Source organism: Empidonax traillii, unplaced genomic scaffold, assembly GCF_003031625.1.
Source record: "Empidonax traillii isolate 1590-97213 ecotype Southwest subspecies unplaced genomic scaffold, ASM303162v1 scaffold286:size1162393, whole genome shotgun sequence".
NCBI classification, from domain to species: Eukaryota; Metazoa; Chordata; class Aves; order Passeriformes; family Tyrannidae; genus Empidonax; species Empidonax traillii.
Genome location: NW_020955479.1, coordinates 896,745 through 921,793, shown reverse-complemented (window position 1 = coordinate 921,793; position 25,049 = coordinate 896,745). Strand labels below are relative to the sequence as shown.

General features: G+C 46.9%; 1 protein-coding gene across 1 annotated transcript; it reads left to right on the top strand.

Moving 5' to 3' along the window:
* The first annotated feature begins 666 nt into the window (after positions 1–666).
* Positions 667–22,133, top strand: LOC114060687 (ATP-binding cassette sub-family A member 10-like). Its single transcript, XM_027890387.1, has 38 exons — positions 667–1,301; positions 3,457–3,579; positions 3,984–4,194; positions 4,614–4,772; positions 5,027–5,127; positions 5,351–5,577; positions 5,900–6,038; positions 6,388–6,573; positions 7,580–7,727; positions 8,201–8,372; positions 8,983–9,041; positions 9,467–9,577; positions 9,672–9,847; positions 10,168–10,287; positions 10,611–10,749; positions 10,872–10,962; positions 11,236–11,375; positions 11,707–11,826; positions 11,980–12,175; positions 13,156–13,322; positions 13,594–13,721; positions 14,082–14,219; positions 14,705–14,818; positions 15,264–15,431; positions 15,747–15,857; positions 15,981–16,103; positions 16,814–16,905; positions 17,331–17,451; positions 17,790–17,907; positions 18,361–18,452; positions 18,810–18,982; positions 19,580–19,655; positions 19,916–20,010; positions 20,460–20,579; positions 20,797–20,937; positions 21,197–21,276; positions 21,359–21,414; positions 21,973–22,133. Exons 2-38 carry the CDS (start codon positions 3,478–3,480, stop codon positions 22,069–22,071), a joined length of 4,809 nt encoding a protein of 1,602 aa, XP_027746188.1. The 5' UTR covers positions 667–1,301; positions 3,457–3,477; the 3' UTR covers positions 22,072–22,133.
* The last annotated feature ends 2,916 nt before the right edge of the window (positions 22,134–25,049 follow it).

Genomic DNA, 25,049 nt, shown 5'->3' with positions numbered 1-25,049 from the left:
AGGACCTTCACCCATCCCCTGGTTCCTGTGGATGATGCTGGTGCTACAGGTATGGATGATGCAGGAGTGGGATACAGGCAAGGAGAATGCGGGTGGTTCTGGCAGGCAGAGATGCATGTCCAGGCACTGCAGGCAGGGATGTGGGCAAGCAGGTACCAGCAGGTGGCTGCCGTGGCTCAGAGTTGGGCTGTTGCCACCAGGAAAAATCCCCGAGGCAGCACCCACACCCCTAGAGAGCTGCTTTCCACGTGGATCTCCAAACATCAGTGCCCTGTCAAGGAGCTGGGCAGGGAGGTGTCTTTGCTTGAGGTTCACAGACTGGGAACTGGCATAGCCACCTAAGGGTTGGGGTTTTTTTTCCCTTTGAAAGGGTTTGGACATGCAGGAGATGTACTGGGGACAGGTTTTAATCTCATGCTGTGCCCCGACTTTCTGCACCTCTGCAGCTTGCCTCGCTCCGAAACATCCGAGTGTAATTTAAATCTTAGGGGTTGTTTTTTTTCCAGCCAGGCAGAGCACAGGGAAGCAAATCCAGCTTCTGCACATTTCCAAGCCCAGCCTCTGCCCCAGCTGGTCGTGCTCCCTCCCACCACGGGTCCCTCAGCTGCGCTGCTGCCGGGGATGCTGCGGTGGGTGACCGAGCTCCACAGCCTGGGGAAGGAATCAAACCCACCCCCTTTAGAAGCTCAGAGTCAGCCAAGAGAAGTTTGTTTCAATGTTTACAACGTGTTTTTTAATCAGAAGAGCTGTTGCTATCCCGGTGGCAGCACTTCACTGCTCCTCCTGCTCCGGGGATGGTGGCACTGGAGCAGTTTTCCAACACAACCTTTGCCATTCGGAGAGGAGGGAGAGCCACTGTTTACCCCCCTGCATGTGCCGTGATATCATTGACTTCAGCCTCTCTTGCTGCGCTGGGAAACACAATGGAGTTTGCCAGAGAAAGGATTTTTGTGTGGTTTGTTGTTGGGCTTGTTTTTCCTCCCTTGGCCGAGGCTCAAGAATTTCCCGAACAACTTTTCAGAGAATCCGCTCCAGCCGCTCAACAGCAAAGTGCTCTGTTTGCTTTTTATAATACAGATAAAGCTGAAACTCTGCCAAGGAGGAAAGGGGAAGAAAGCCAGGGAAGAGAGAAGTGATGGTGTGAGGAATGCCTTTTGCAAAGTGCCTGAGTGAGAAAAGGATTGTGTGGACAAAGGAGCGCTGAGAGCCGCCAGTCCATCCCAGGGAGCCTCAGCATCTCCACTTCCACAGGCACACGGTGAAGGACAAGCTCTGGATCCCTTCCAAACCTTCCCCTTAAGGTAAGACTTTAACATTCTTCCTAAAGCAAATTTAAAAAAAAAAAAAGTTATTTTAAAGGTATGAAAACATCCAGTAAATTATGATCCCGTTAATAATACTGGGAAAGGATACAAATGTGTAGGTGGGGCACTGGTCATCTTTGTAACAGGCTGAGTTAAGCTTGTGGTTAGGTTTAAGGGCTGTTTAAAGGCAATAGAATGTTTTTAGCCTTACTTTGAGATGAAATAACACACAAACAGAGCTCAGTGTACGGCAGAGGTTTATTTCCACTGTTTCTTGGCACTAAGAGGATGCTGTAGGTTCATCTCAGCACTTTAATCCAGCACTTACAGGGAGCAGATTTCTTTCCCTACATGCAGTGTAAGCTAAAGGCTGAATTTTAAAAGCCCTGACCATCTTACACTCTTAAAAATTTCCCCTGAAATACTTCAGGAGAAAAGAAATCACTGCTACCTCACTTCCCCAAACTCTGCAGCCTTGGGGTCAGACAGCACTGAGGGTTGACACGTGGGATAACCGTGATGGGAGCCTGGTGTGCCAGCTCTCCATCCCACCCAGGATCTCCTGAGTGTGTCAGCTTGTTGAGGTTACTCCATGTGAGTATCAGAACAGAGGGCAAACTGGAAACCTGCTTTAGCTGCGACACAAAGCCCTTGCCAGGGTGGCAATGCCCACAGGTGATACGCAGCATCCAGCACCTCCCTTCTGCTGGGTGGCAAAGTGACCACGCAACTGCAGGTTTTACTTTGGTTTCCCCGAGGAAGTCTAGAAGTTACTAGGGCAGGCTAAAATCAGATTTTTATACATCTGGATTTGTAAAGTGAGATCACGTGCAAGAAAACAAATCTATCCAGAGATGCTGGCAAAGGAGCAGATTCCTGCCCCCGAGCCGTGCCCGTGCCCTGTCCTGCTGTGCCAGTGCAAGTGTTTGTTTGCAGTGTGTGCCCTGGGAAGGCCATTTGTTGCAGCTGCTTTTTCCAGCATTTCAGTGCCTGCTGTGTCATTACTCGGGGATGTTCCTCTCCCAGGGGCTGAATGTAAATATTTGGAAGAAGATGATAAACTCCCTCTTGCCTGTCAGCACCGTGAGGCATCATCCCCCAGGGGAGCAGGAGAACACAAATCTCCCTTCAGTGTGACAGGGAGGCTTGAAAGGATTAGATCTATAAGCTGCTCTGGTATTTCTACCTGAGAATCACTTACAGAAGACAAGGATCTTGTTGGAAAGCAGGTTTTAGCTACAGATGTGACAGCAGAGCAGTTTGGCTGTGTGAGTGGAGCTGTTTCGCACAGGGGTACTCAATTCTTTCGCTCATTAAAGGCACTAATAAATATTTTACTCACGGTTAATGTGCACATATCTCATCTGCAAAGCAGTCTGACAGCCAGCTTTATGCCTTCTCATTGCAGCTTCCACCACCAGCACTAATCCAGGCAAAAAATCCTTGGTTTTTTTGGTGGTTTATTTTTTTGTTTTGTTTTGTTTTTTTGTTTTGTTTTGTTTTTAAATCGAGTCTTTTTAAGGGTGCTGCCACATCTTTTGGAGCAGCACACAGATGCATGCTCACAGCTACCTGTTTTTCTCTCCCTTTTCATTAATATCCCAGCACTGACATCTCTCTCCCAACTCACTTCCAAGAATTTGTTCTCTGATGGCTCCGAGTTGCCTTCGACTGATGCTGTTTTCCAAATGAGCTCAGCTCACACCACAGCCAGGAGTTGCTCAACCCTTCTCGGTGCTGAGCCTGTAGCAGATTAAAATTACATGCAAGGGGGTTTTAGTGACTTTACTTGACTGTGTTGTTGTCATTCCTTGGATATGAAGCCCACCCAAGCCAATTAGGGTCATGTAGCATGGCGTTCCCTTTTTTTATGTCTTAAATAACTCCTCCCAAAACTCACCCTGCCACAGCATGGAATTCTGGTTATAAATCAGTGTTTGCTGCTGAGCTGGGAGGGCTGGAGTGTGTTGAGGGTGACGAGGTCTCCTGGACCCTGTGCTGCGGGGGTGGCTTGTGCTCAGCACACAACATCTGAGATGCTTCAGCTCTCATTTTTGCTGTGAAAAGGGAAAGAAAGTGTCACTGGGCACATCTGCCAGGACTGGGCAAATAAAAGCAGTCTCTGCTGTTTCAGAAAGTAATTTTTAAAAAAATATTGTCAGTAGGTTCAGAGATGAAGACACTGCAGAGAAAGATGAGCGTATTCCAGCAAACGAAAATTCTCTTGTGGAAAAATGTCCTTCTCAAGTGGAGGATGAAGATGCAGAGCTTTCAGGTAAGAAAAAAAATTAAAAACAATAATTAAAAAAAGAGCAGCTAAGCACTGTGGGAGTGCCCAATCCCTGCCTGCCCCTGGACACCAACTTCTTTGGGTAAAACCAGAAGTTAAAGTACCTTTTTAAAGCCTGACTGGTAGTGAACACTTTGAGACTTTAATTTTTTTAACTGATGACTTTTATGCCAGGTTTGTGACACGTGAGAGCTCAGGTGGGCCCTTTGAGCAGAGTAATTTCCTGAGGTGCCTGATGGGCACAATGCAGAGAGTCTCGACATCTCCCTCAGCATCTCAGGAACCAGAGTGCCCGGGTGTCTATTTTAATCCCACAAAGAACGTGCTCCTACCCTGCTGTATTTCATATGTTATTAAATTCTCCTCCCTGCTCTCTCCCCCGTGCCCAGGAGTGGATGCTGTCCCTGCTCTTCCTGCCCTTGCTGTTCATCATGACCTACCTTATGGTCAACATCCAGCACCCCGAAGTGCCCTTCAGCTACCTCGGGCAGTTGGATGATCCTGCCTACAATGCCACCGGGGTCACCGTGGCTTTCACACCCACCACTGCCACCACCAGGCAGATAATGAATAAAGTGGCCTCCAACTCTGTCATGAGGGGTAGGTTTTGCTTTTTAAATGTTGAGTTTTGTCATTATTTAGCCCCTGGCGCCTACATTGTGCTTTGGTGGCTCCCCAGAATCTTTGGTCAGGAGAGAAAATTCACCCCCAAATCCTCTATTTTCACAAATATCCCTTCCCTAGTATTTAAATTACTGGTGAGGCTGGTGTGTTCTTCTGAACTGTAAAACTCTGCCTTACCTGATATTCCCTCATTCCTTTAAGGCATTTGAGACATTCATTCCTTTGAGTTGCATTTCTTAGCTGGCAAAGCACAAAGTATTTTAAGGTAAATATCTCAGTGAGAACTGGAAAAAGAGAAGCTGAAATGGTGAAAAAGCAGAACATACCCCCAGTGCCCGTGAACACGTTTCCAGACTTACAGAAACTCATTGCAATGTTATTCTTACACTCAACAGGTATAAAACTGGAGGCACTGGACAGTGAGAACGCCCTGGAAAAAGCCTGGATTTCAAATAATGAAATTATAGGGGTTGTATTTAAGGACAACTTCTCCTATCACCTCAGGTTTTGTACTGGAAATATGATTATTCCCAATGAAGTCTTTGGATACGTAGGTAATACAAAATGAGAATTCTTGGGTGGGTCATTGCCTGGCACGGACAGGCACCGTTCTGTCAGAATAATCCATATATGTTCAGTGATTTAATAAACCGGGGGGGTTTGTTTGTTTGTGGGGGTTTTTTTTGTCTGTGTGTTACTGCCCATTTGAAGAGTTTCCCATAGTGCAAATGTATTATTTTCATCCCCTTTTGTAGTGAAAATCAACTCCTTCTCACTGCTCTTACCTGTGATGCCCTTGACCTTGCAGACACCTGTTACAATTTCTCGTCGGGGCACTGTGACAGCCCAAGGTACTGGTACAAAGGCTTCCTGTCCCTGCAGTCCAGCATTGATGCTGCTATCATAGAGGTAAATCCAACCTGGGATCTGATGTAGGAACATGCTTTCATTTTAAACTTGGCACAGGAAAGGCAAACTGCACTGTGGGAATAGCAAGGGGTGGGTTTGTCGGAAAATAAAGCTGCCTCAAAAAGCTGATCTGGAGGGGATGAATCAGAAGGATCCTTATATAAATACATCTCACTGTAGAAAATTAATGAAATACTGACAGGCTGACCTTGAATTCCTTTAGGTGGTAGCAAATCATTCTGTTTGGGAAGAAATGAATTCAATTGCTGGAGTCCGAATGAAGTCCCGGAGCACCATCTTCACAATTACACTTGAGTACAGTTTCTTCATGATCACTATCGTGATGTGTTTCTTTCCCTTCATGTATTTCTTATCAATGAATGTTACAAGAGAAAAGAAGAAGCTCAAGGAACTGATGAAGACGATGGGGCTGCAGGATATTGCGTTTTGGTGAGTTCTTTCGCAACTAAAGTACGTCTGCCAAAAATCCAGGGCACTTGTGCAGTCAGGTAATAAGTTAAATGAGTTCATAAGTTTTCTCCAGCACTCTAAGGGCAAACCAGAGGGTTGAGCATAGCAGTGGTGTACCCTTCTCCCGTGGGTATTTCCTCCTAAGGTGGATCGTGCTCTGTGCTCTACCTTGGGATGTAAAAGAGTTGACCATGGGAAATAAAATTAATATTTAAATTTAAAACAGTTCTGACGCGGCAGATGGAGTTGTAACAACAGTTCTTAATTAACCAGAAGTATAATGGCCCCTTTCCATCCCCAGGCTCTCCTGGAGTCTGCTGTATTCTCTCTATGTGTTGATCTTCTCCTGCCTGCTGACGGCCCTCGTGCTGCGGAACCCTTTTTACATCAGCAGCTTCCCTGCGGTCTTGCTGCTGTTTTTCCTCTATGGCCTGGCATGTGTAAGTCAGGCTTTAAAGCCAGATTTTCCCACCACATGATTTATCACCTTGTTGATGTGCTGAGCTATTACTCCAGAGCTTTTTGCACAGTGCTTTGCACGGCCTTGCTGACTGAAACAGCTCAGTGGCTCCTTTGACTCAGCAGCAGTGATTTGATTTGCAGCCTGCAAGTCTGACAGGCAGTGGGTTGGCTACACAAAGCCTGATTTGAAACTCAGATCAACCCACTAAGAAAGACTTCATTGTATTGTATTAACTCACCAGAGATCTGTTTGCCTGGCAAGCGGATGCGCTGCCGTTGAAGATATTTATTTCCTTCAGTGATTGAGGGAAACCTCTGTTCTTACAGATCCACCTGGTTTTCCTCCTCTGCTCCCTCTTAAGGACCTCCAAACTTGTCAGCTCCATCGGGTTCCTCATCACCTTTATCTTTGGATGCCTGAGCCTGGCATTGCTGATAGAAAACGTTCCTGAACCACTGAAGTGGTTTCTCGGTCTCTTCTGCCCTTTCGCATTTAACGCGGGCATTGCCGAGGTAAGGGCCCCACCTCTGCAGCTGAACCATCCCCTGCTGGCAGGGAAAGGTGTGGGAAGGCACCTCCTCATTTCAAAAGTCCAGCTGCAAAAATCTCCAGGTATTTTCACCCGTACCCACGCCCTGTTTTGAAACCTCCCCGCTACCTGAGCTGCTGTTGGGCAGCAAAGAGGGGCTCCAATGCCCCCATCCCGTCCCACTGTTTTAAAAGCAGATGAACGCACAGGCAACACGGCCCTGGTCACAAAAAACCTGCTGTTGTCCACTTCTGTCCCTTGCCCATGACCCTGAGGAGCCCATCCCTGCACACAACAGCACCATTATCCTCGGGGCTGGGCCCAGGCGGGCAGGAGTCGGCTCGGGGACATCAGGGACATCATCTCTTGGCTGCCCCATCATTCTCCTCTCACTGCACCAGCTCTTCCTGGCAGCAGACACCATGCAAATACAACTGGAGATTGCTGCTGCTGCTGCCATCCTCCCTCCATCCCCACTTTGTGCAGCCGCCCAGTTTTCCGTCAGTCGTATCTCCATAGCTCTTAGTGATGTTTTCTGGCTCCAGCAGTCTAAGATTTGATTTCCTGGTATAAATATTAAAAAGCATCTGCCTGGGAGAGGAGATTTATGCACCAGCAGAAAAGGAGACTGAATTTGCTACTAATTTACCATACGGTTAAATCAGTCACCATGTAAAGTTATACCATTTTCATCGTGACTCTGTCACATCAAGGGTGACAAAATCACATTTCTTGAATGATTTCCTCTAAAACTCTGATATTTGTTTCTGTTTCTGGATTGTTCTGGAAAAATCTGGATTAAAACATTAAGAGCTCTGCACGGAGCAAATTTATCCCCTTAAATTTATTTCCCTCTAGAAAGTAAGAACAATTGATCGGTACTGCAGATGATTTCCAGGTTAATAAAGACAATTGTATGACGGCATGTGCATCATTTTCCAGCCTGAAAGTTATTCTTCTTTGTCCTTTTTTTTTTTTTTTTCTCTCAGATTTTCCATTTGGAAAAATATCGAATGGGTTTCTCTTTTTCCAACCTTATGGAGGAAGCCTACTTTTTATTTTTAACTTACATTATGCTGGCCTTTGATTCAATCTTGTACATGCTGTTGGCTCTGTATTTCGACAAAGTTCTGCCAGGTAGGTCTGATTTATGTTTATGGTCCTATTTTCTCCTTAACACTTTATATTTATATGGATTGCATGGGATATATCAAGGAAATGATGGGCTGCTCTGAGTCAGCCAAAATAGGGTTTGGTTTTTGACTGTTCTGCCCCTGGCAAATGCAAAACTCACAGAATCAAAGACGACACAGTATTTAGTGTTTTTATTTTCTATTTATGCTGCTGTTGAACTGTTTATGAGACTACAGTGTAATAACACGTGGGACAACATTTTAAGTCATGACACAAATTGTTGAATTCATAAACAAACCCCTGAAGCCAAACTTCTTGTCTCTTCTACCCCACCCCCACCGTCCAAACCTGACGTCTTTTTAACTGGACAAAGTACCAGTTTTGAGGCAGCCAAGCACTCGTTAGAACCTCCTAAATGTTTAATCTTGGATGGTGCTTTGGTTAATGGCAGGGCATCTTCTTTGCTTTCCTGGCAGGCAAATATGGCATTCCAGACCCCCCTTTCTTCTGCCTGAAACCCTCCTACTGGATGAGGAGCAGGAGAGGTTCCACCAGGGAGACCCCCAGATCCACAGCCAGCCCCGAGGAGCTCCTTGGTGATGATGTAGAGCCAGTGCCCCCTGAATTCAGGGGCAAGGAGGCCATCAGGTTAGGAGAGAATTAGCTGCTATTCACGCTTACTGAACTGGGTACTTGGGTTTAACACTCTGCAGATCCCAGAGCCTTCCCAGAGCTTGGGTTTGACTTATCCAGGCAGCTCTCATGTTTGTGAGGCTCTTGTAGAAACACTTTGTTTCACAGGCAAATAATTAGAGATAAAATGCAGATGAGATAATTAGGTAATTCAGACCAGTCACTAATGGTGAAATTTAGATAAATTCATAAAAAATAATTGGTTTGGTTTTGTTTGTGGGTTTTTTTGTTTGGTTGGTTTGTTGTTGTTGTGGTGGTGGTTTTTTGTTTGTTTGTTTGTTTTGCTATGGACTTTAAATGTTCTTTAGGGACAGAAACCCACTGGAAATCTGTTGCAACGGGTTTGGCCTTGTCCTTGCAAGGCTTGGTGCCCCATTACTGGTGCCAGATAGTGACACTCACACCTGAGCAGAGAGGATGTCAAGCCTGTGGATCTCAGGGTTGTTTCCCTGTATCTCTTATTATTTTTTGTGCCATTTCTGTCATTTTAACTGAAGGCCCACAAAAATGTAAAGGGAAATGCATTTAGAAATCCCAAATTAATAACCTCCTTTCTTTTCTTTAGACTCCACAGTATTAAAAAAACCTATAAAAAGAAGGACAAGAAGACAGAAGCTTTAAGAGGTAGGAAAACTGTGATATTGATTTCTGTTAAAGATGAGGGGAAAAAAAAAACAGTTTTGCACAAACATTTCAGTCAGTCAATGAAATAAAACACCTGCATTACTTGGAAACTTATGTCAAATATTAATTAATGTGATTTATTACCATTTTGTTCAGTTTTTACTGAATCTTCCATCTTTAATAAGACTAAAGGGAAGAAAGATTTGTTTAATTGTTGTATTTCTGTCTTTTCTGCTAAATTCAGAGCAACTTCTTAAGCCTTTAGTTAAAGTTTTGCAGAGCTTCACCCTACATTGCTTAATGCACTTTTAGCTAATTAGTGTCTCTTACTTCTTCTTGTACTTCTTGACTTCTCCTGACTTTGGCAATAAGTGGAGGCAAGTCAGACCTCGTTTCTTCCCAGCTTGATGTTGTTTCCATTCTAGGTTTGTCTTTAAATATTTATGAGGGGCAGATCACTGCCTTACTTGGCCACAGTGGGGCTGGAAAGACAACGCTGTTGAACGTGCTCAGTGGGCTCACCTTCCCCTCAGAAGGTGAGATGGAAAATGGTGGGATGGGCTGGCCTCGACTCAAAAGCTGGAAATACCAGCTCACTCCACCTCATCACCTGTTTATTCCTGTAAACAGGCTCTGCCACCATATACAACTACAAACTCTCCGAAATAGGAGACAGGGAGCAGATTAGGGAGATGATTGGCATTTGCCCCCAGTTCAACAGCCAGTTTGAAGTCTTGACTGTGAAGGAAAACTTGAAAACTTTTGCAGAAATCAAGGGCATCAAGCCCAAGGAGGTGGAGAGAGAGGTGAGTGTGTGCTCCCCTGCAAGGCAACAGCATGGGGCTGGGGGAAACCCCATAATTCCACAAAGGGTCCTTTCGCATGGGGAAGATCAAAAGATCCACTTGGATGTCATGTCTTCTGAAAATTGAAGCTCAAAACCTCATCCCACCCGGCCTTGGACACTTCCAGGGATGGGGCAGCCACAGCTTCTCTGGGCAACCTGTGCCAGGGCCTCAGCATCCTCCCAGGGAAGAATTTCTCCCTGATATCTAGTTTAAATTTACCCTAATAAAGGATGGAAGGACAACTGCTGCTGAGAATGGACATCCTTGTGCTGTTCTAGGTGCAAAACGTTTTGGAACTGCTGGATATCAGTAACATTCAAGACACTCGAGCTGAGAAACTGAGTGGTGGGCAGAAAAGGAAGTTATCTATTGGAATAGCCATGCTTGGAAACCCCCAGGTAAAGCAGCAGGCACAGCTCTGTAATATAGGGAATATTCAGGTCCAACACTACTAAAACCTCGTCCATTTATTTGACTAAAAGTTATTAAAATTAATAAATTAAATGATTTATTTTTTTTAAATTCACAACCCACCCTGCTAGTGTAGTTTTGAAGCAGACAGAGACATCCCTGACCTCATACAGCTCCCAGGACAGCAGCCCTTGCACGAAAGGTGACCTGGGTGTCTTGCCTGTGGGACCTGAGGCTTCCAGGACACCAAACCCGAGGGATGTGCAGCTGCTCCAGCGATGAGGAATGCCTGATTTCATCCCCTCTGCAGGTTCTGCTCCTGGACGAGCCAACAGCTGGGCTGGATCCTCTCTCCAGGCACCAGGTGTGGAGCCTCCTGAGGGAGCACCGGGCGGGCCGGGTGATCCTGTTCAGCACCCAGTTCATGGACGAGGCCGATATCCTGGCAGGTGGGCAGGGGCTCAGCCCGGGGCACCTCTGCAGGACAGCCCTGGAGCAGAAAGGCAGTTGCCATAAAAGCTCGGACTGACTGCTGTGCCCTGTGAACCCCTTTGGCTTTTCCTTGCTTCAGACCGCAAGGCTTTTATCTCGCACGGGAGGCTGAAGTGTGTCGGTTCCTCGCTGTTCCTGAAGAAAAAATGGGGGATTTGTTACCATTTAAGGTACCTACTTGAGCTCCATGACCTGATATCTGGGGGATACCAGAAGTAATGCAAATGGTAGAGCAGGTGTCATCAAAACAAACAAATTAACTGAATTAATAGTCAGTTAAATTATCTAAAACAGCACTTTACCCCAGGGTAGGGAAGGAATTAAGTATTCTGGAGTTTTCTTTTATCCATCCTAGCAAATAATAGGGTGGCTGTTGTTTGTTTGGGTGGGTTTTGGTGGTTTTCACTCCAAAACTAAGCATCTGTGTTTCTTCAATCCAACAGGATCCATGTCAGTGAGTCCTGTGACTTGGAGAACGTGACATCCCAGGTTAAGCAGTACATCCCCAACGCCACCTTCTCAGGACACAGCCAGTATGAGCTGAGATATAAACTGCCACTAGAAAACGTGAATAGGTTCCCAGGTAATGTGTGCTAAAATAACTGAGAATCAGCAATAGAGAAAAAAATGATCACAGCTGTGGGGAAAGCGAAATGAAAAGGGAGATTTTCTACAGGGGTCACATCAGGACTCCAGAACTGTTCCATTTTGGGTTTTCCACACAATTTTATCATCTGTGTGTTTAAGATCAAGCTGTGCAATAAATGCTTCTCTACTGCTTGTAATGACAAACCCAGCAGGCTAAACTGTGTTACTGAGAGTTCAGTTTTCTTGCTGCTACGTGAAAAGGCTCAGCTGAACCAAAGTGACCTGGAGACACGTGCTCATGCCCTTGTTTTATCTCTGTCCTGCAGATCTGTTCAGTGGCCTGGACAGCTGCTCTGGGGAGGGCATTATCAATTATGGGGTCAGCATGACGACCCTGGAGGATGTCTTCCTGAAACTGGAGGGAGAAGACACGGCGGACCAAGAAGGTACAGTGGTGGCTGTGAACGTACAACCCGCAGCCAAAACAATCAGCTCCTCTGAGATAACTCCTGCACAGGCCTCCAAGGGTGGCTCTTAAATTTTCATGAATTGCAACACAGAGGGTGTTCTTAGACATGAATGTGGGGGACTCTCTGCAGGTGAGCACGTCCTCGGGGACGAGTGGGCAGAGGCAGGATCACGAGGCACCGACGGGACCAAGTCGGGCTCCCTCCTGCTCTCGGACGCTGGGAAGGTGACAGTGGATGGCCTGGCCCTCTGGAGGCAGCAGGTCTCTGCCATGGCATGGGTGCACTTCTTAAAGCTCAAGAGTTCGGTGACAAACCTGCGGTCAATGTAAGTAGCACAGCGAGTGTCCCTCGGAGATCTGGAACCGGGCACGACCACACTCGGGGGGACAATTTCTACACCCCTGTTCTGATGGAGTTTGGATTAACTGGTGTCAGGTCTCGGGCATGAATAATCTGGGAAATCTGCACTCAGAGGAGAGGAAAGCTTCTTCCTTTCCAGTGCCAGTAACACAAAATCTCCCTTTTGTGCACTTCATTTCTGTATGAATAATTTATGTAAGAGAAATGCATTTTCTTTCTGAAGAAAAGAATCATTCAGAAACACTTTGTATTTCAGATGGAGGAGGAGGTTTCAAAACAAGCTAGTGTGTACAGAGAGTATCTTCAGACTTCCCCTGCAATTTTTTTTAAACTCCTCTAGTGTTGCCACTGCCTGATTTGGCCCCGTTGGTGTTCAAGCTGTCATTTCCTGGTGGAGCACAAGAAAAACCTGTATCTAAAGGAAGTCTGAAAGGCATTTCATGGCCCTAAAAAGTTGAGCACTCCAGATCTGAGGTCCTCTCCCTCCTAAATTTTGAGTGTCTTGGTGAATGATCAAGGCTTGAGACTTCTGGAAACAAAATTCTCCTCTCTGGTGACCAGTGACAGGACCCAAGGGAATGGCTGGAGCTGTGCCAGGGCAGGCTCAGGTTGGATCTCAGGGAAAGGCTCTTCCCCTAGAGGGTGGTTGGCACTGAACAGGCTCCCCAGGGCAGTGGGCACAGCCCCAAGGCTGCCAGAGCTCCAGGAGGGTTTGGACAACGCTCTGAGAGGCAGGGTGGGATTGCTGGAGTGTCTGTGCAGGGCCAGGAGCTGGGTTTCACAGTTACTGTGGGTCCCTTCCAACTCAGGATATTCTGTGATTCTGTGATTTTCACCAGAAAGAGTTTTGGGTAACCTGAATATCACCCACTGTTTCCAACACACAAATGCGTTTCTGCTGAACATCTGGTTTCAGAGTGTTTATTCATCTCTTTCTTGATGCAGTTTGCTGCTCTATGTGATTTTTCTGCTTCCTGTGGTTTTGCAACTGTCCTTGGTTGCTGGCTGGATGAGTGTGAGTTCCTGGGAGCTCTCATCTGCACGGTACTTCCTGCCCCTGGGGAAGAAATCCTACCTGGAGACGACCACCCTCCTGGTCATCAACAGCACAGGTGAGCCTTTCCTCATCCTTCCCTGTTCTGGGGCTGCTTCTTATTCTGAAGAAAAACACCTGACAGAGCAGTGGGTTGTAGGGTGTAGGGGATCTAAGGAGGGTTGAAGGTTCTTGTGGCAGAAGAGCAGGGGAATTGTCTTTGAAGGGTTGTGAAGGAAACCCACTTTGGCTTCAGCAGCTGGTGAGGTCCTGATGCAACATGTGAAAAGAGTCAAAGGCCCTTTTGTTTTTCAGTATTATGATTGCTCTGCTTTTGGCCTTCACACCAGGCACAGGCATTGACAGCTTCATCCACGTGCTCCAGAGCCAAGACCTTATGGTGGAAATAACGAGCGAGGACAGTATCGCCGAGGAAATGAAACACAACGGGGCCATAGCAGTGTATCTCAAAGATCAGGTGAGGATTTGTCTTCTCTCCCTCCAGTTCCTTCCCAACAGTTGAATAATAAAGCAAGATGCCTCCATCAGCTCTCCCTGTGGGATGGCCTGGTTGAATAAGGCCCACAGGTACAAAGATTGGAAAGTGTTTAAAGTAGTAAAGCACACGCTAGAGGAGGCTTTATCTCCCTCACCCTCTGCCTCAAAATTTACATTTTTCTAGTACAGACTTCCAACACCTCATAACTTGTTTTTTAGCAAACAAGGGCACAAACAAAATCATTCCAGGCCTGGATTCTCCCCGTGTGCTCCTTTCCCACTGCCTCCCTGCTGATGAGAAAAACCTGAAGTTTTCATCTTGTTTCCTTGCTCTTTGAAGAGCTACAGGTTCACCGTGTTGTGCCACTTGGAGGCCGTGAACTGCTTCCCCGTGCTTGTGAACATCATCAGCAACGCCCTGCTGAGAACCCTCAACTCCACCGGGCGCATCCGCATCTGGAGCCACCCTTTTTTCCCTGTAAGCGAAGCCAGAAGGGGTCAGAGCAGTTTAAGGTCTCAGTAAGCCCTCAGGTTTTAAGGGGGAGCTGTGCAGGGCTGTCTGTGCCTGTAAACCCACTGGTGGCTGTGGAGCCACCGCGTATGACATCAGGAAAACTGAAGTTCATTTTTCCCTTGTGGGTCTTGATCAGGGAGGGTGGCTGGGAAGGCTTCTCCAAGAGGTACCTTATTCCCTACATCACATTTTTCAAGCTGTGGCCCATCAAAGAGAGCTCATCCCAAGCCTGGGATGGAGGGGTAGGACCTTCACCATCCATCTCTCCTCAACAGAGGCAAGCACTTTGCAGGGCTATGGTTTGGGAAAACCCTCGTCCTGCCACTGTCTGGTTTCAAATCCCACTTTTTGTTCACAGTGCCCGGTAATCCACGAGAAATGCAGTAAGATGAATGGTTGCATTCCACTGCAGACCATTTTCTACAAACGTTTTTTTCTTCTGTTTTCAGCTCAACTATCAACCATACTGGGATTATTTTATTCCATTTTACCTCGTTTATATGGTGTTGTTATTCCCTGGTTTTCCTCCTCACTTTGCAATGGGCTACACGCAGGACTACAAGGTAAATTCCTTGAAAAGGAGCGGATTTGGGGTGGGCAGAAGGGGCTGCAACTGCACTGGCACAAGGATGATTGAATATAGAAACAGAGCATCATTTAGGCTGGAATAGAATCATGGAATCATTTAGGTTGGAGTAGAATTATAGAATCATTTAGGTTAGAATTGAATCATAGAATCAGTTAGGTTGGAGTAGAATTATAAAATAATTCAAGTTGGAACAGAAGCACAGAATCGTTTAGGTTGACTCCAAGGTCACTGAGTCCAACCATGTGATGGGCAGCTCGCAGTGTTTTGACCTGTGTTGCCATGAGCAGCTTTGCAGCCAGCACAAAGTGTGAAAAGACAAAAAGAGGTCGAATTTTATTCGATTTTTATTACCTTTTTATTTCCTGGGGCCATTCCCATGGCACTGACAGCAAACTCCCCTTTGGGTTGTGCCTTCCCAGGTGGGAGCTCGTGACCACCTGAGGGTCTCGGGGCTCTTCCCCTCAGCCTACTGGTGTGGCCAGGCACTGGTGGACATCCCACTGTGCTGGATCCTGCTCTTCTCCATGTTTGGGCTCCAGTTTGCCTTGAGCAACAAGATTTCTTGGACCATCAGCAGCTTCTCACTGGTAAGTCCTGTTCTGGTGATTGCTGGTTCCCTGGGGAGGGATTGGGGGAATACCTGGAGCAGGTGTAGGGGCAGCTGAGACACCTCTGGGTCCTCTTACTGACATCCTATCATTTGGATTTCTCCAGCAGGAAACAAAAGGCAATAAATCTTGCTTTAGTATGTTCCTTTACACCTCACAGTAAAATTGGGGTAATTACTAAATGGCCTTAAGATATGATCATTTACACCGAGCCCCATTGCTGTGTATGGGTTTCTGATGGTTTAGGTCACTCCATTTTCTCCAGTGAAAGCCCTTTTTTTTTTTTTTCTGCAGGTCATGGGGACGTTGGGTTATGGGATTTCTCTCGTTCTCTTAAGCTACTTGATCTCCTTCAACTCTCGCAAGGGGTGGAACTGCGACCTTTGGTCTTTTATCCTGATAGTGGTAAGCACATGGCGGGATAACCAACTGCAGGCTTTAAACGAGGGTGTCTTGAGATCTTAAGGATGAACTGGATGTCAAATCACCCTCCCCACCAGCTAAGTTACCCTCTTGTTTTGTTTTCAGGTGTGCCTTATCTCTCTTTTAATCGGCAGAGTCATGGATTTTTCAAGCGACCCTCGGAACTCCCTCTACATTCTGTCCCTCTTGATTCCCGTGTACCCCCTGCTGGGGTTTGTGATCCAGCAGGTAAGTGGTGCTGCTGAGCAAGGACATAAAGCATAAAACACAACTGTGGGCCCTTGGGAGCAAAGTCTGGGGAGGTTCATTCTGGATGGGATTTCCCAAATGGACTGAATCCATTGTTAAATAACCTCCTCAGGTCAGGTCTCGTTTTTCCAGCTGTTCATTAAGGGCTGGGGGGTCCTTCTCAGGCTGCATTATGGGTTTCATTGTGTTTGTTTTTTTTGTTGTTGTTGTTCTTACAGGCTTTTATGGAAGACACTGTCGTGACTTCTGGCAACGATGCACTAGTCGCTGTCTTTGCAGTAAGAAAACATTGAACAATACTTTTATATAGGAATGTGGGTCTCCTCAGCCCCCCCAGATTATGAGGAAGCAGGAAAAACCCTGAGCTCATGTCATGCAGGAGGAGGATCTGGGTGGGTCTGTGCTGAAATAACCTCACGCCTTTGAAATGGGAAAGGGAAAAGGGAATACACCCAGATCACTGTTATTCCATGAACTGGGGCTCTTCCCTGCCCTTAGTATTTCCTGCAGTGTTGGTAAGTGATAACAGAGTTCACAGCCTTCAGGACTACTCTGAGTTTAGATGGTAATGGACTTCATTTGCACACACACTGTTTTCCCACGTATTTGGTAACGCTGCCCTCTCCTCAGTGCAAGCTGCAGTAGGAGGGAAGGCAAGGCTGTTAATGTGGCAACCTCTTTTATTTCAGCCCTATGTCCATTCTGTGGCTTTCATTTTTCTCCTTCGCTATTTGGAGTTAAAATACGGAAGATCAGTTCTGAGAAAGGACCCAATATTTAGGTTTGTATCAGCACACCTGCCCCACAGGCACATGTGAGATCCAAACTTCTCGATTGCCCTTGTGTCCTTATTTTTAAATAGGGTTTTTATTTAAATAGTGATGATTTTTTAATGAGTAAAATAGCCCCTTAAATACCACAGTGCTGTGATAATGTAAAACAGCTCTCAAGCTTTTAAGTACCTCCACATGATGTTGTCTGTGCTCTGGGATGTACCAGCTTGGTTCTTTGCACAACACAGAAATATTATAAATATTTTATTATAATAATAATGATAATGATGATGATAATAGCACTAAAATAAATAATTAAAAAGTACAAGGAACACTGAATCAGAGGGACATTCACTCTAGGTCTCTCCAAAATGCATTGGTGGAGAAACAAGGTAAAGAACAAAATCCTAAGACAAATCTGGTGGGTTTTCAGGATTTCCCCAAGAAGAGAAAGAAGCCACCAGCACCCCAAGGAGCTGGAAGAGGAAGATGAAGATGTTAAAGCTGAAAGAGAAGCAGTGAAAAATGCCATAGCAGCTCCGAGCCAGGACGAGGTACAACTGAGTGTTGTCCTTCTTGTTTTGTTTTATTTTATACCCGGTAAAACACAAACCACCAGCTGTCAACTAGAGCAGGTCAGTGGTCTGGCTGTGTTGTTCTTACTGGGAAAATAAAACTCGCCAAAGTACAGTGTGGGTTCCATCAGGGTAGAAGAGAAAGTTGTTCAGGGGAACATGGACAATAAAGCGTCCTGTGGCACCTCATATTCCTGGTGAACTCTAAAAAGAAGATCTTTAAAAGGTTTTCTAGCTCTTTAATGGAAATATAATACTGAAGTATTAATGATATCCAAGATAATAAACTGATCTTGCTTCTTCCTCTTCTCCTACAGAAATCAGTCATTATAGTCAGCAATCTGTGCAAGGAATACAAAATAAAGCAAGCTGGTTCTGTTTTTAAGAAGAAGAAGAAAACAGCCACCAAGAATGTTTCCTTCCATGTTAAAAAAGGTGAGAACTGGGGCTGTTCTCCCAGACCTGTTTTGATCACACCCAGAGAGTTAATTCTCTGCAGGTTCTCAGTTATCTGAGCAAGGACATTAAGGACAAATGTATTTGCTCAGTCATTGAGGCATGTTTGGTCTGGGGTTGATGTGTTAATGAACCATGTGATGGGCATCCATCCTATTAGTTACCTTTGACTATCCATTATCTAAAATAATGTAGATACTGAAGAGAGGGTCCCGTTTTAGCAGTGGCTTCTGGGCTCAAAGTTCAGATTTGCAGCATCAGCTAGAGTTGGAATGTTGTGGGCTCTCAGAGCATGTATTGTATAAAATAAAATAGTTTATTTTACATGATCTTTGATATTATATTCTGTCCTTTACGTTTTTTCTCTTGGGGGACTGTGATATATTTCTTGGATGGAGAGTATTCTTGAGAAATGACATGTATTGGTTCCAGGAGAAGTATTAGGACTTCTGGGGCCCAACGGAGCCGGTAAAAGCACAGCTATCAAAGTGATTACTGGAGAGACAACCCTGACTGCTGGGCAGGTAGGAGACATCTGGAGAAAAAGGGATGGATCCATGATAAAAGAGCAAAACTTGCACCTAAGCTAAGCTATAACTTTCGCCATAGTGATCAAGGTTTTAACTTCGTGCTGATGAATTGAATAACGTATAAATAAAAAATATTGTGAGCCGCTTGTAATTTTGACAAGCGGTTGCATCTACTCTAATTGGCCACGTTTATATTTAAAAACCATGCAAATGAGGGTTTTGAAATCACTCCTTGAGCTCTTGGGGTTTCCTCCCCTCCCCATGCCCCAGGCAAAGCCCAGAGCTCCGAACTCACCCCTGTGCCTGGGCAAGGCTGGGTGGGAGGAAAACCACCCTGCCCTGGTTATGTAGGTGCTGATGAAGAGGGGAGGTGGAGCAACCCCCCAGGACCACGGGCCCGCCTTCCTGGGGTACTGCCCTCAGGAGAGCCCGCTCTGGCTGGACCTCACCGTGCTCGAGCACCTGAAGGTCTACGCGGCCGTGAAGGGGCTGCGCAAGGGGGACGCGGCGGTCACCATCACCAGGTACCGAGGGGGGGTCTCCAATGTCCTGCCCCCTGCAGGGGAGGGCACCAAAAGGTCAAAATTCACTGTGAGCCACAGAAAACCTTCATAGAAAGTCAGGAAATGTGGCTGCAAAAGTGCTTTTGTGCCAAAAGCCGTGATGGAGTGGGTTAAGAAAGCCTCCAGTTTTCCCGAGGGCGTTCACAGGGGATATTTTTTTCTTTAAATTTACGACTAATGTCCTTTTAGGGGATGTTATCTTTTAGGTGTGTTATCTGCAGGCAGATTTCTAAAATCTTTAATGCTGCAGTTTGGTACAACAAGAAAGGGTTTTAAGTACTGCCTGCTCAGCTGACTCTGGCAAGGTGGAATGGATTTATAGTGCTCTTGACACTAATGATGGGTTTAGAAAAGAGCTTGTGGCTTATTCAGTACACTTTGCTTCAAATATTCACTTTCATTTTAATAACACAATAAATGTTTAATGAAAACAAGCAGGAGTCAAGAGCAAGGGGAAGACAGTTCCTTCTCCTTGTCATTTTGGGGATCCTTGATGAGCTATTGATTTGGAAAAACAAAAATGTTCTTTTTTTTTTCCACTTCTCCCTTTCCCCACAGGATAGTGAATGCTCTGCAGCTTCAAGACTACCTAAAAAAAAAAGTCAGAAAATTGTCTGCTGGGATAACCAGAAAGGTGTGGTTTGCTTTGCCTGTAATGGGATCTGCAATGCCCACAGCACAAATTAAAAACCTCCTTCACGAGCAGAGGGACCTGCCTGTGCTCTGAGCGACCCGGGAGGGCACTGTGTTGCTTCCCATAGCGGGGTGATGGGAATAACCCTTTTCCAAAATGGCATTTCCCATAAATCAGAACCTTAATTCCCAAAAAAACGGGCGAATTTTAGAGTGCCAAGGCGTGTAAAAGCTCTGACCAAGCCCCTTTCCCTGCCCTAGCTGTGTGTCGCGGTGTGTATGCTGGGCAACCCCTCCATCCTGCTCCTGGATGAGCCCTCCACGGGCATGGACCCCAACGGGCAGCGCTGTGTCTGGTGAGTAGGAACTCAGGCATTGTACCACCCCGGTGGTCAAGGGGTGGGAAAGCAAAAAGCAGGTGCCTAATTTTAGGTAAAAGGGTGTTTTACCCCCTCCACAGTTGGCGCCGCTCAGAGTGTGCCAACTCCGTGTTCTTGGCTCTCTCTAGATCAACCATGGGCAAGGAGAGAGAAGAACCATTCTACCTTCATCCTTTTTGCAGACTTTAGGGCAGTTACATATGGGATTTGGAAGAATTCACGATGACACTTGAGCCAAAAGTACTTCTTGTCATTATTTCAAAGCACTACCCTGTGCTCATCAGTCCAAACTTGCTGTATGTGAAGATTATACACTTGCTTTAGGGGAGAGGCACTTGGAGGGACAAAGGTATAGGGAAAACATCCTGACATTTCTAGGGAGTGTTGGGCTTTCTTTTTTATCTTTTTTTTTTTCTTTCCCTCAGGAAGATGATCCGTGATGCCCTGACAGCCCAGGAGTCGGGAGCCATCCTGACCACGCACTACATGGAGGAGGCGGAGGCCGTGTGTGACCGTGTGGCCATCCTGGTGTCTGGGCAGCTGAGGTGGGTGACAGCACACAGCCAGCACGTGGCTGAGCTGGGAAACCATCCATGTTCCTCCTCTGGCCTCACCTGCCCCCACCCCGTCACCGTGGGCTTTATGAAGCGCTCCCCGTGGTTTCCCCTAACGTACTGTTTGTTTGGGAAGGAGCAGGCAGAGGGGTTGCAGTGGTTTCACACCAACTTCTTGCTCCTCCCTCCCTCCTTCCCTCACCTGCAGGTGCATTGGCTCCATTCAGTACCTGAAGAACAAGTTTGGCAAAGGGTATCTGCTGGAAATCAAGGTCAAGGATCCAGAGCGCACAGATCTTCTCCATGCCGAGATTTTGAAGATTTTCCCAAGCGCAGCCCGTCAGGAGCGGTAACTAAAGAATATGGGATGAATAGTGGTCCCAACACTGTCTCATCCCTAAAAATATGCCCTGTGTGATGGCCAGACACAGGATGCCAGCTGTAGAAGGATGAACAGCTCAGAGTCCCACTATGGAGACCTGATTTGATAAAGTCCCCACATCCAACCCTCCTGTGATCCTGACAGCAGAACACCCAAACATCCACAAAGTTTTGATCCCAGAACCTTATTACAGAGCAAGAATCACCTTTCCTTCTTTTTCTTGAAGGTTCCCCTCTTTGCTTGTCTACAAGGTCCCAATGGAAGATGCACTGCCCCTGTCTCAGTCTTTCTCCAAGCTAGAGGAAGGTAAGAACAAAACAAGATGACCTTTTGTGAAGGTGGAGCACAGAGACTGCTGATTTTTGTCTCTCTTCCCATTTCTCCACAGCCAAACGAAGCTGCAACCTCGAGGAGTACAGCTTCTCCTTGAATACTTTGACTCAGGTAGGTGATTTCAGGGCTAGTTGTGCTGTAAAGGCCTGAGAAGAAGCAAAGGCTGCAGCGAAAGCTGGGCTGGTGCAGTGGCAGCTTCACCAAAAAACTCCCTGAGGGTGATGGGTGGGGGGTCCTCAGCTGGGAAAATTATGATAAATGGTTGGGGTTTTTTACTGCTGGGATTTTCCATAGTGGGAAAAAGTGAGGGTAAAGTCCCAGACTCCACTCCCAGGCACACATCACACCCCAGGGATGAGTGCCCTTGGTAGGTACCCATACCCAACCTCTCCAGTTTCTTTGGAAGCAGCAGATTATTGCTGCTTGTACAGGGCTGGTGGAAAAGATAAGGAATGTGTATGTCAATTAATTGGTGGGTAAAATCTACTGTATGGACGTACCCATGGCAGGTCATACCAGAGAATATGCTGAGTCTCAGCTGCCAGGTACCTGCTCCCCACATAAAGCTGCTTCACACACCTCTCACAGGGCCTGCAGAACTGTAAAGGAGCATCACAGCATCTCATGAAAGCCAGGAAAGTCATCTGAGCTTTATCTTGCCCATTTCAGGTGTTTCTGGAACTCACCCGAGAGCAGGAAAAGGATAATTTTGATCTGACTTTGGACGGGACTTTCGAATGGAAGCAGCTTCAGCAGCAGGAGTGTTGAAGGCCCAAGATGCTCATTTATTACTCAATATTAACCAAATGCATGTATTTACTGCCACTATCAGTGTACTTCCAGCGACCAGCAGCTGAGGGCTCCTCTCTGAAGGAGAAGACATCCCACCTGGACTCTGCAGCTGCCTGAGGCCCATCCCAAGCTGCACTTCCAAAGGGTGGTGGAGGAAATAGTGCCTGACTGGTGAGAGCTCTTGTCAAGCAGAGCAGGCTGCAGCCCAGGGACTGGAAGGTTTGCAGAAAGAGGGGTCATGGCTCATCTCTGGGGATGCAGTCTCTCTGGATCTGGGGGCATCAGGGAATCCCCACACGCTGCTGACCTTCTGGGCTCCTCCCCCACCAGTGTCTGGGACTGTTTGCCTGTGACATGTTCAAATATTGAAATTTGCACTCCATTTTTATACCCTTCCAATAAATGTCTCTATAGAAACTACAGTTACATCCTCATCTCTCATCGTTGCTGGGGAGCACCAGGAACAGCTCAGACTCCTTCCCCTGGGCATGGAGGTGCTGCAGAGGGCTCGGGGTGATGGCCAGGTGGTTGCAGTCCCTCTTGTTGAACTATCTCTGCCAGCCTGGCTTGGCAAGTGCTCTCCCCTCCCCTCTCTCCGTGCTTGGACAAGGGACTGTCAGTCCTTCCCCTGGAAACCACCCTGGGCTCTGCAGCCTGGAGAAGATTCCAGGGATATCTCAGAGCCCCTTCCAGTAGCTAAAGGGTCTACAAGAGAGCTGGAGAGGGATTTTTTACAAGGGCATGTAGTGACAGGACGAGGGGGAATGACTTCACACTGACAGGGGGCAGGGAGAGACCCTGACACAGGTTGTCCAGAGAAGCTGTGGGTGCCCCATCCCTTGGAACATTCAAGGCCAGATTGAAAGGGGTTTGGAGTAATCTGGGATAGTGGAAAATGCCCTTGCTCACTGCAGAGGGGATGGACTAGATGACTCTTAATAGTCCCTTTCAACCCCAACCTCTGACTCTGTGATTTCCCTCCTGTTATCCCCGTGCCCGGATCATTTGCAGAGGTTGAAACTCTCGCAGAAAATATTGATTCAAATTCTCTCCACACAATCCCAGTGGTGGCTGTGTTGCAATCCCTGCTTGTGTATGTTCCCCACTCAGCTTCAAAACATATTTTGGCAGTTGGAGGACACACTCTTAGAGAGATCCTGGCTATTTCCATCCTGGTTGCACAACAGCTCCCTTTCTACTCCTCACCCCTGAGAAACGGGTAAGTGAAGTCACCAAACATTTTTGTCACCTGTTCTTACACTCAGCTCCAGGAACTGGGAATTCTGTGCAAGGGAAAAGTTTTATTTATTGCCCTGCGGATATCAGCAGTGCTGAGGAACTAAAGCCACGAGCCTCCTGAGATAAATACAGTTTATATGACCCGTTAGTGTTAGGGGGTTTTTTGTCATCAGCATTTTGTGGTCTGTGCCTCTGGAGATGCTGCTGGTGGTGTTGGTTCCTCTGCTGCAGTGGCTGCTGCTTTGAGTGGACTTGTGAAATACTCTGGCTTTCCTCTGCTCTGCCCTCTGTTTCTCTGCCCTTACACAGGGACCCTCCAGGAAACTTCTTCTCTTTACCACCCAGCACGATGGAACCAGGCCCCTCTGGAGCTCTTTGGATGATGCAAAGACCCAAACAGTACTAAAAGGCCCAGAAAACAAGTCCTGTCTTAGAGAGAACGTCTCTGGAGCTGGAAATGATGACTTACTTCTGACAGCACTTGGACAGTTGTGTCTTCCAAGGAACTGCCACCACCACTCTCCACCCTCCACTTCCACAGGTTTGACTGACTATTCCCCATGATACTTGACATTTTCCATCACTTGCTCCATCACCCCCTGCACAGGGAGGAGAAGGAAAAAGACTCACAGAGAGTCCCCAGAGCGGAGCTGGTTGGAGCTGGGGCTTTGCATCAGCCTGGAGGGAAGGGGGACAGGGCTTGTGGCATTGCCAGCACACACTGGAGATTTCCATGTCCTGGCTCACAGCCAGTGCTTGGAGAAAGGGGTTCTGTCACCAGCACAAAGCAGAGCTTAGCTGGCAAGGGGGAATGAACAAAAGTTCTCAAAAAGTTCACAGGGACTTAGCTTTTCCATTGGAAAGGAAAAAAAAAAAAAAGGAAAAGAAAGAAAAAAGAACAAGAGAGAGATTTCCTGGAAGTGCACTGACTTACTGAATATTCCCTTTGGAGTTTGCCTCCACCCTTCTCCCTTCCCCTGCCTGGAGCTGAAGGGCTGCAGGAGGAAAACCATCCCCAGCAGCTGCAGTCGCTCTACCTGCTCCGGGATTGCAGGGGCTGTGACAGCATCACCTCCAGCACAAAACCAGCCCCAGGACTGCCCTGACAGCCTGGTTGTTCCCCTTGTTTTGCAGCACAGCACGAGCCCCCCGTGCCCTTTGCCTCTGGCCGTGCCAGAGGGTGGGTCCATCATCCAGCATGCAGTGGGTGAGGCAGCTCCTGCTGCAGATGCCACACGCTCCCCACAGTAACTCAGGCAACGACTTAATCTTATCAACAGGAAAGTTCTTATTTATTAGATCTAATAATGCCCCCTTTATGCAGCAAAGCCACCAAGCACACAAAGGGCCATTCACCAGCTGCCTCCAGCTCTGATCCACAAGCATCACATCCCAAACAGGCGTCCCGACAGCAAGGAGCAGCCCAGACCTTACAGGTTACTGAGAAAAACAAGGCCAGATGGTAAGTTTTGAGTGCTGGGGACCAGGGGAGCAAGGCACGTGTGTGCTCAAGGTTTAGGAGCCTGGGGACAGGCTTGTCACCCCAAGATTTGGGGAGCTAAGGGGCATTTGAGGGACAGTCCACACAGTCAGAGCTGTGACAGAGATGGGCATTGTCTAGTTCAAAAGCTAATTAAGCAACTCCCCTTGAGTGCAAGTAAGCAAAGCCAGCAAAAAGTGGCATTTCTGAGAATTCCAAGGAACTTCACAAGAAG